The sequence below is a fragment of the Trachinotus anak genome, unplaced genomic scaffold, assembly GCF_046630095.1.
Source record: "Trachinotus anak isolate AG129_WGS33_773 ecotype Australia unplaced genomic scaffold, CSIRO_AGI_Tana_v1 ptg000009l, whole genome shotgun sequence".
NCBI lineage: Eukaryota > Metazoa > Chordata > Actinopteri > Carangiformes > Carangidae > Trachinotus > Trachinotus anak.
In genome coordinates, this window is record NW_027273860.1 from 7,528,268 (window position 1) to 7,538,570 (window position 10,303).

A 10,303-nucleotide genomic window follows, 5' to 3' on the forward strand; every position below is an offset into this window, starting at 1 on the left:
TTTATATTTACAAAGAAAAAGACGCACATAAAAAACACAAAAGTTATGCTTAGTAATAGCAATAATTGCAGTGAAGGCTTTCTGGGAAAAAGTGCCCCTCCTGCATTCCAGGAGCAGTTGTACCACCTCAGATCATATTTGTATGAATGGACATAAAAATGTACATTTCCGTCTTAAAACATGTGGATATATGTATATATTCCCTCATTTCTGCACATTTGGTTGAAACCAAGCCTGCATCAGCTCTTTTGCTTCACGCGCCGATGTTGTTTTTGGCACAAAGTGAATGTACCAGTGTTGGCCAACTGTTCCACCAGTACTTCAGGCCTTTGGTGGTGACTGCTGAAGTCCCGGAGAGGTGTAAAGTGCAGCGAGGCAGTGTGTGGTGCGGACTGGGTGATCCCTCCCACGTCTCTTTACTCATGCTGTCCCGAGGGGAGGTAGACACCCAGCCAACTGGCGTCACCGTTCTTCCGCCAAAGTGACTGAGTCAGTATGAAAATTGGGGCAGGGACGTGAATCTGTTGGTCTGCCTTTCACCAGCTGATCCTTTGTTTCTGTGGCTTACTGATTTATTTTGCAACATCTTGCAGTCATTGAGCGTCCACATCGGTACAACACAGTAACGCCCACACTGATGGAGAGACAAAAATTAACAGATAGTCCTCTTTTTTTCAGGCTATTATGTGTATACATGTGACTGTGCTTTGAAACTGATTTGCAATATGTTGCTTTGTGGTGTCTGCTTGTGTTAGGTTAGGTTTTTTTGTTACTCATTTGCATCCTCTTAAATGTGTCTTGACGTAAAGACTTATGATGATATTGGCTTCAAAGATAAGACGAAATTTTTGTTGTTTACAAAAATTTATTCATACAAATCTTACAACACTTTTTTTTTTAACATTTATTGACTTGACCTTTGCAGATCGTCATTTGAAGTAGTAATCTAATATTCACTTTCGACACAGTAAATATATATATATATTTATCTTTGAAGAGTATTTCATTTTAGTAAGGCTATTGGCGCTTTCATTATCATACATATAATGTTTCATGAAGACGGGAAACTGATCCTTCCCTCTGTTTTCACAAAAACCTAATCTAGTGCTCTAAAAACAAAGTGCAAAAGAAAGCAGTGCAAGCCAAAACGCTTGACATCTAAGCTGGATGGTACTAGAGATCCTATCAAACGTCTGTGCAACACAAGAACAACAACAAAAGGGTGAAATGTAAGCTGATGATGTGCAGCATTGTAGGGCCACTAAATAGCCATCTGTGATTCATGGCGATTTTAAAGTCGATGCAAGGCACCACAGCCGCAAACTGCTTCCTGCGTCACAAAGCCTAGAGGAGAATGCAAAATTAAAGAAAGATTGATACAACAAACACAAATCGAAAAACTTTACTATGCTGTTTAAAAACTAAAGATCAACTTGGTTTTTTTTCTGCAAAATTGTGTCTGATGTATCGTTATAGTTTCCTCAGGAGCTGGGAGAAAGTGTACGTACTACTCTCTTTTAATGGGATTTGTTATCAGTAAGTTTTCAGTTGGTTTTATAAACTTTGCCTGTTCTCTCAAGCATGTTCTTGGTCTTGGAGCCCACCCTCTCTTCCTGAATTTGCTTTTGACTGATATCTCTCTAACTGTGTTTTGTTCTCATCTACTTTCAGCTTGCCCTTCCTGTTCTTACTCATGTCAATTAAATTGTGTTTATTATGGCAGTTTTCGTGCTACACTGCAGATAAAAGTGATAGAAAACGACCACTTTAATTGTCCAATCACAGTTTTCTTTTTTTTTCTTCGTGTACAATTTAACAGTGGGTTACAAAATCTCCAGCTGGTTAAGTAACAGAGGCTAGACATTAGACTGAGAGCTTCTTGCCAGCAGTGAAGTACATTCAGAGTAATTCTTCAATGGAGGACAAGGTTCAACATACAGGTTGTGTAGAAATGTCAGTGAGGAGAACAGAACACAAAACAACATCTAGAGATGACAGATATATATGTTTGCAGTAGTCAGAAAGCAAGCAAAACCATCTAGTTGGAGTCGTCTGCACAGATGCGGTGGCTAGTGCAATTACTTTAATCATGCAATCTACTGTAGTTTTTACATTGGTTCACATGACAGAAAAGGGAAGCACAATAGACCCAGAAGGTTCAAACACAAAAGTTCAAACTGCCTCATATGTCTCTCACAAAGAACAAATCGATGGGTAAGTTACCATGTAACAAGTATCATTTGTTGGCTTTTTTTTTTTTTTTTTATGCTTTTTAAAATTTGCCTGATGATGCTTTAAATGTTAGTGATACTTATTATATGGGCAGAGAGACATGAGAAAACCTTCAGCAGAATCAGAGGTTTCCAAACACACAGAAACCAGTTGATAGAAACACAAGATTGGCACTTTACATGAGTCAAAGGTGTAAGCTCACTCTGTAAACACTGCGGAAGAAAAGGACAAGAAAAACCTCAAAAGTACTCTGGTCCTCATCTCAGATTTGGGATTTTTTTTTCTTTTTTTTCTTTTTTTTTTTCTTTTTCTTGACAACCGTCCCATCTTGACTTTAAAAAATGGATAACTGGCATTTTGAAAGCCAGCAGGGCTCACATCTGGTCTAAACCAGATCTAATAAAATAGTTTTTGTCATCATAATATCATCCCTGCATCCATAAACAGGATGCTGATAAATCTGTACCTTTCAAATCAATCAGCGGTGATATGTATAACATATCAGTCTAAGCAAAGTCTCTCCACATTCAGCCTGTATGCACGTGGCTATACAGGTGGGGGTAAAGGTAAAATCTGTGAGACTCTAGAGAGACAGGAGCACAAATGAGGTGGAAGAAGAGTTGGATTCGAGTGTTTGGAGCAAGATCACAAGGTTAAGAGTTAAAGGTGAGAGGAAAAAAGGGGAGGGACATGAGACGCCCCCTGCAAGGACATGGCCTCAGGAAAGAGCCTGAAACTCACCGGGAATTCGGGAGAGAACTGTTTCAGCCAATCTCCCAAAAAAGCCTCAAACTCATCCCCGTCCGGGAGGGCTTCAAAGTCTATGTCTTGTAGGATATGGTGAATACCTATGTCTTCAAGGCTGTTGTGAATAAAGACAACTAAACTCTTAATGTCACTTTACAAAAAGCAGCATTCAATACATTGATTGTCTTTTAAACTATTTATTTTCCTCACAATCATATCTCTTCACTAAATGTTTAAAAGACAGGGCTGTTGGAGCATATCGTCATGTGAACAATTGTCTCCCCTCAATAAATAGGTCTAAGAAAAATAAATCAATGAATACATAAATAGAGGCTATTTTTTTTATATAATGAACAAAAATTAGTCCACAAAGTAGATATGTGTCCTCAAGTGCTTTAAGTACAAAATAAAAAACAATATTATTATCAAAATATTCATTTTAATGGCTTACTTCATACATAAATACATGTTTAAGAACACAAAAGCGATCCACTGATTGTTCAGATCTCAAAATGACTTCATCTGGGGCAGCACACACTTAAGTTTTTTTTTGTTTTGTTTTGTTTTTCAGGAGGGGAGGGGAGGATGCTACAAATATGCCAGCCGGCGTCCTTTGTTTCTAATTCTCTGTCTATACCTTTTCCCAAGGACTGCTGCCAGGTATTTCTTGACTGCCATTTGCTTTCGGTAGCGGCTGTAGCTGTCTGTGAAGATCCCGTCTGAGTGTCGCTTGGACAGGGGCTCTGAGCTGTCCTCCTCCATGTTCCCCCCACTGTGAGAGACACAAGAGGAAGGTTTCACTATACAGTCGCACTGAGGCATGTGATGTGCATTCACATGACCTCTGCATGTACAGATTTATGGTGCTGAGGTGAAGCCTCTGGACACTTGAATTTTGATCTTTGTGTCACCATCTGAGAGGGGAAATAATCAGATAATGACAAAAAAAAAAAAAAGACAAGTGCATTGTCATTTTGCAAAAAGAATCCTTTCAAAATGAGCTCAAAGGGGCTTTTATTTTGGAGTCATATTCTCTCTTTGTTTAACTTTCAGCTCATCCCAGGACAATTTAGTGCATATTTTCGATCTACAATATGGCCTGCTCATGAGTAATTGCATCCCTCCCCTCTTCCATCGGGAACCACTGGGACTCAAACCTATAAATTATTCATATGGAAATAAATTTAAGCCTGTGCGGGTTAATTCCTCACTCTGCGCCTTCACGGCACAGCAGCGGGCTCAGAAAATGACACTTCCCAAATCAATCAAGTGCCCGTTTGTGCTCCCCCCCCCCCCCTCCCCGCTTTTTATAGCATTAATAAAGGCTGATTCAGAGGGCGGGGGCGCCAGATATAGCGGCATGCTGGGAGATAATGGGACCACAGACATATACAGTACTACGTATAACAGCGTGAAAAGAAGAAACAAAAACGCACATAGGACAGGAAAACGTTCAATAGAAAAGAAGAGGTGACAACCAAGAAGATGTTCTTACCCTACTCGTTTTGCCATCAGAGAATGCAGATATTTCCTTGCTGATAACTGACCCAGCGCTTTCCTGTAGGCTTTATTAAACATGCCGTCTGCATGCCTTTCCGTTCTGGGATGATAGATAGCCACACAGTAAAGTCACCACACACCCAGCGCAAGAGGCAACAATGTCAAGTAGCTGAGAAATATCTACCTCCACATTATCGGGCCTTAAAGACAGGTTTTTATAAAAGATTTCAGATTATTTCACTTCTCGTCTAATGATGGATTTCCTGAAGGTTTTTAATGGGCCCAAAAAATACTCTACCGTGTTTTACAGTTTCTGCTGAGACCGCTCAGTTTGGCCAAATGTTTCACTTTCACAAGAAAAATATTATTCAAGGACTGTGAAAGACTGGATGACTCCTTCGTTCAGCAGCCAGATTGCAATAAGTTTTTTATTATTATTATTATTATTCTTTTTCTGAAATTTGGAAATGTGCATTTAAGTCCATTCTTCAGGGTTCAGTTTAAAAGACACCAGACTAATTTGACGAAAGAAAAAAATAAATCCTCTGACATAAAGAAAAAGTAAAAGTGATAATGAACTCTTTTCGTGTTGGTACGTTACATTGATTCACACGGGACGGACATGGACAGAATGAGATGTTTAACATGGAGCTCTCCACAACGCTGCGTTTGGGGGAAAACGGAGATGATAGTCACCTTTTCTCTGGTGGGTAATACAAAGTGTAGACGTCGTCAGCGACTGACTGGGGGCTTCTCACATCCATTTGGTCTCTGTCATAATCCAGGGACGGTAAGGAATTTCCATCCTCATCATAAACCTCACTGTCAAGTCTGAATGAAAAAAAAAAATGAAATAGAAATATTAGTCTTTATAAATGTTACTTGTTGCCAGGTCTACATAACACTTCTTTAAATAATGTACAAAATGCATTTTTCTTTCCAAAAAAAAAAAAAGAAAAGTCAGATTTTAAGCCTATTTTTCTATACAGAAACGTTTTGTATTAATTATCTCATCACATTATTTGGTCGATTGGTTGCAGCAGGTCAGATTGAGACACTATACTTCACTGCCTCAGTAGCCTAAATTACATTACAGCCGCTCCCTGGTGAATGTTTTTCCCCAATTATTTCTGTGTGAGCAGCCCTGTCAGATTCTGTTATCCCGTAATCCAATAGGCTTTTATAGCCACAGACATAACTAACTGTGAGGCAGATGTGGTCTTTACTCTGTGCCCTGCTGCTGCTGCTGCTGCTGCAGGTGTTGCTGAATGCAACAACTCCTTCCCATGCATGCCAAAAAAAAATTCAAAAGGAATGAACACCTGAACACTTAAATGATGAGTAAGGGTGTACATACCTAACACTGGGAAAGCTAAGCCCCACAGGTGAGCAGTTGACGCTGTAATGCATTATGATTCCATAGATGAGTAATGCTAAAGTCGCTTTACTAGACATTGTCCTGCTGTAAGAGAAGAAAACGACATTCAGTGAATGCACAAACTACTCAGAAGGATAGTTATTTGATGCACTGAGGCGGATTTTATTTTTTTTCCTGTGATATTTAAAACTTTCGCAACACACCAGCGAGTTTCTGAACACAGAAAACAGCCACACCTGACTTTGTCCCCACTTTTACGCAGCGTAAAAAACCCCGGAAAGTTGCTTCCTCTTACCCAGTTGCGAGACGCTGGACGCGATCCGCTGAAGACCTCAACTGAGATAGGATCTCTATCTCAGTCTCTCTCTTTTCTCTCTCTCTCTCTCTCTCTCCCTTCCTCTCCTCTTCCTCTATTCCTTTAGTGGAGCGCCTTTTCAGTCTTCACTCTTCTTAACCGAGGGTGCAGCTCCTCCGTGCGTCCGCAGCTCAGTTCTCGGGGATTTCTACGTGTGCTCGGTCATGGGCGGAAAGAAGAGCGCCGAGCATGAGTCTGCGGAGAACTTTCCTGCGTCCTGAGACCTTAACTCCTCTTGGTTTTTTATTCATGAATCCGAAAGGCATGCCTTTTTCACTTGTCACGTAGGGAAGGGTGGGAGGAGAGGGGAGGTGGGTGGCTGCGTCATCGCCCCCCCCAAACACACACACACACACACACACACACACACACACACACACACACACACACACACGCACAACACCCCCCAGTCCCATTGGAGTGCATCTTTCTTCCGCGTCAATGAAAGACCCAGAGCCAAGTCATAAAAAAAAAAAAAAGAAAAGAATGGATCTTGGTTTCAAACATTATCATTAATTATATTGTGAATTAATATCGAAATTTGACGTCACGCAATAAATAGGATCACATGGTCTTTGAAGCCTGGTGGGATGGGAGGGAAATTTTTCCTCCCCCTTTTCACCTGCCCACCTCTGTTAAGGCCAGAGGTCAGGCTCAGCTACACAACTAGGATCTGATAGAAGAATCTGGATTCATGAACTTTTTAATTCTGATGTTTTGGTTTCTGGTCCATATGGGCTGACTACTGTATCCCTGTAAAATGCCACTGTCATGTGAGAACCACACATCTCCAAAATATCAACTCAGACTTAATAGATGTAGGATTTATTTCAGCTTCGTCATCATGTCATTTTCAAGTAAAGATGGTTTATTTAACTTAACAAGAAGGGGAATTTTCTCAACCCATAAAAAAAACGATTATTCTGTTTGAGATAAATGGTTTTCAATGGAAAATGCTACTGTCTCGGGAGCTGTCCAGTGCTGAAATACAACCGACAGTTTCTCTGCTGCTTAGGCACCAAAGAGACGTCTCTGAGGCTGCTGACTTTATTGATCAGAATAAGTTTCCCATGTCTTTCCTTGTTAGACTGATCTTCCCAGAGGTCAGGCTCAGTTGTAGAATCAAATACTTAAGTCATGTACAGACTTTGAACCTGAGTCATATGGTTGACGGATGTCTCTTTAACCTCTTTCCTTTCCTTGCTGTCTCTGATTCGGAGGCTGAACTGCTGTATGACACATACAATTCAAACCATCAGTGATTCACTGAATCCAGTGCTGGAAAAATACCCAGAGCATTTACTTGTGTAAAAATACCAACAATGCATCAATAGAAAAAAAACACTAAAGTAATTCCTATTAAGGTCAAAGTACATAAGTTTTATTACCTAAAATAGCACTAATCTTTGCCTTCTTGCAAAATATTGGATACTTTTAATGTATTTGGTCCTCAAACACTCATTTAAATAACCATCTGAACAGTTCAGAGGGGAAATATTTATCTGGTGGAACTGTTACCAACTTGAAAACATCTGAAACATGACACTGCGCCCCAACTAGGCACTGCCTTTGTGTAAGGGGTCACAATCCCAACACATTCAGAACCACTGGTTTAATCTTCAGTATCATCATTTTCTGTTTTTACGTAAAATCCCAATCTGAAAATTAATAAGTAATTACAGTTGTCCAATAAATGTAGTAGAGTACATAGTACAATACTTCATTCTGCAATTTAATGGAAACATTAAGGTACAAGTACCTCAATTCTGTACCTATAAGTGCACTACTGCCATTGCTTGGATCAAAATCTAAATTTAAATCTAAAACAATTTTTAACTTTTGTTTTTCTGCTTTAATTGTCCTCATTTACATGCTGTCATGACTGTGTTTCTGGGCTGGACAGTATTCATTAACAATCCGCTGTGTCCTCTTTCCACACAGGTATAAGGACCATATGTTGAATCTTTAGTGGGTGATTCAGAGCAGTCAATGCTTTTCTGCCTCTGACGTCATGTGACAGTTTGCTTAGCACAAAGAACACTTTACTCTGAATTCTTAAGATGCTGAAGAAAAAAAAAAATTCTGCTGGAGATGGAGTCCTTATCTTGATCTAATAGAGCACTGCACCCAAGTGGCTATGAGAAGAAAGTGCACTGTAGTGTATCAGCAGTCTCCAAGTTTTGGTCCTGAACCCCAGGTAGAGGGGAACGAAATCTCAACAGAGAAACACCATCTGAGAAGATTGCGTGGTTGAACGTCACCTAATACAGAAATGCATATTAGTCTGAACTTATTACTGAAATTAAAGGCTGCATAATCATCATTTTACAATGATTAATTGCAAAAAACTTATTAGGAAAATTGAGTTTATCTACTTTGTTTTGTTCATGGACACTAGAAGATAAAGTTACAAGGACATAATGATTTTCAAATGGTCAAATTAAATGCAGATATAACATTTTAAATACATTGCAGAAAAAAATGTTTCCTTTTCATAACAAAGAGCTGTGTGTCTAGGTGTGATAGCTTTTTTTTCTTTTGGACACTGGAGTGTGCAAAGTGGAAAATAATTATGATTAACATAAGATAATCATATAATCATGATTGCCTGTTGAACATAGTGTAAGTAATCACAATAAAATGATTAGTGATTCAGCTTTGTTCATCTCTTAATATAATTTTTAAAATGTCTGTACTGATGTTGCCAGGATATCAGTTTTTCTTAATCTAATTACTGAGAACATAAATTTGATAAGAATATTTATTGTGTAATCGCCTGATGCTTGACTCATAATCAAGTGCCTTCCTGTAATAATCCTAGGGGAATATTGATAAACCTCCTCTGGTCTCTGCAACCATTTATAGAAGCATTTTATTCTCCTGTTGAAAGTTGATTGAAACGCTTGCTGCTTTTCTGGACACTCTCTTATTATAATAAATGCCCATGTTGATATAACATCAGGATTATTGAGTGAAACTGATTACAATCTGATAAATGTAACATAAAATCCTGATAAGGTAAGTTTTAAAACTGGCACCTTACAGTAACTCATCATTTATGTTGTTAATGTCAATGATATTGTACTGTGTAATATGGTAACAGAAATTTACTGCAGTTTGTTCAGACCCATCTGAACAAACAGCAGCTTCCTTAAATTCACACTGTTTAATACCTTTTGCTTGGAAAGGGTGAGTAATCAAACAAGACCTGCAGTGTGTGAGTGAGATTTATCACACCAAAGAAGACAGGAGGAGAATATATGACTCATTCTAATTTTAGCATTTGTTGGCTTTTTATAGCACCTACCAGTGTTGACATGTGGTGTTAGAAGAGTAGTATTTATGGTTCCAATCTCGAGACTCAAGTGTTTCAATACTCAGCTTTTACAGTACAGAGTGTTGACAGAACATGGCCTTTTATATCTAATTTGTAAGGCGCATACGTGCATGTGTGTGTGTGTGTGTGTGCATGTCTTTATGTGTTTATGGACAAATTTTAGTTTGAAACCATCATAGTGAGGACATTTCTGCATTATGAGGACATTTAAGTCAGTCCTTGTAAAACTTAAAGGGCCTGATTTGAGGGAGTGGTTTTAGGGTTAAGGGTAGAATTAGGTTTAGACTTAGGTTAAGGTTTAGGGTTTTGGATTAAGAAGTTATGTCAATGAGAGTCCTCACAGCTACAGAAAGACCACAAAGGTTGACATTATGTTGTTGGGATATAAATCTGTTTATACAGTCACACTATGGGGACTCTGCCTTTTGGGCACAAGTCATAATTTAATAATTCAGTTTTGGGGTCAAGGTTGCTAGGCACTAATTCCCATGGATGTTTATTGCTGCTCATTGCTCATTGCTGTGAATAAAAACTGTCATTCTTAAATATTTTACATGTGAAAACTACATGTCTTCAAAAGGCAATTCTCATTAGCTATGCATCTATTTTTTATATAATCCTATGAATTTGTAGTCATTTATTTACCAATAATCCCATAATGAAAACTTAATCCTTCAGTTTATCATTAAAAAAACCCAAATCAGGGAAATTAGGAGATACAGACAACAGACGGACAGGGACTCACAACTTGTAA

At 38.8% G+C, this 10,303-nt stretch overlaps 1 protein-coding gene across 4 annotated transcripts; it reads right to left on the minus strand.

Moving 5' to 3' along the window:
* Positions 1–845: 845 nt before the first annotated feature.
* On the minus strand, positions 846–6,463 carry adcyap1a (adenylate cyclase activating polypeptide 1a). Of its 4 annotated transcripts, XM_071484938.1 has the most exons (7): positions 6,153–6,463; positions 5,837–5,941; positions 5,176–5,310; positions 4,475–4,579; positions 3,617–3,751; positions 2,974–3,094; positions 846–1,344 (listed from the first exon to the last, which is right to left on the minus strand). In XM_071484938.1, the coding sequence occupies exons 2-7, from the start codon at positions 5,932–5,934 to the stop codon at positions 1,336–1,338; spliced, it is 603 nt and encodes a 200-aa protein (XP_071341039.1). In that variant the 5' UTR covers positions 5,935–5,941; positions 6,153–6,463; the 3' UTR covers positions 846–1,335. The 4 variants fall into 4 exon arrangements, with proteins under 4 accessions (XP_071341039.1, XP_071341041.1, XP_071341038.1 ...); XM_071484940.1 differs by lacking the exon at positions 846–1,344 and having other exon boundaries at positions 2,760–3,094; positions 6,153–6,295; XM_071484937.1 differs by lacking the exons at positions 846–1,344; positions 4,475–4,579 and having other exon boundaries at positions 2,760–3,094; positions 6,153–6,288.
* Positions 6,464–10,303: the final 3,840 nt, after the last annotated feature.

Excerpts from the sequence above, each read along its gene's own strand:
- adcyap1a (XM_071484940.1), bottom strand. The coding sequence starts at position 5,934 with ATGTCTAGTAAAGCGACTTTAGCATTACTCATCTATGGAATCATAATG. Across the intron at positions 5,311-5,836 it reads CTTAGCTTTCCCAGTGTTAG|ACTTGACAGTGAGGTTTATG; the intron begins GTATGTACACCC and ends TTTTTCATTCAG. Across the intron at positions 4,580-5,175 it reads TATTACCCACCAGAGAAAAG|AACGGAAAGGCATGCAGACG; the intron begins GTGACTATCATC and ends CTATCATCCCAG.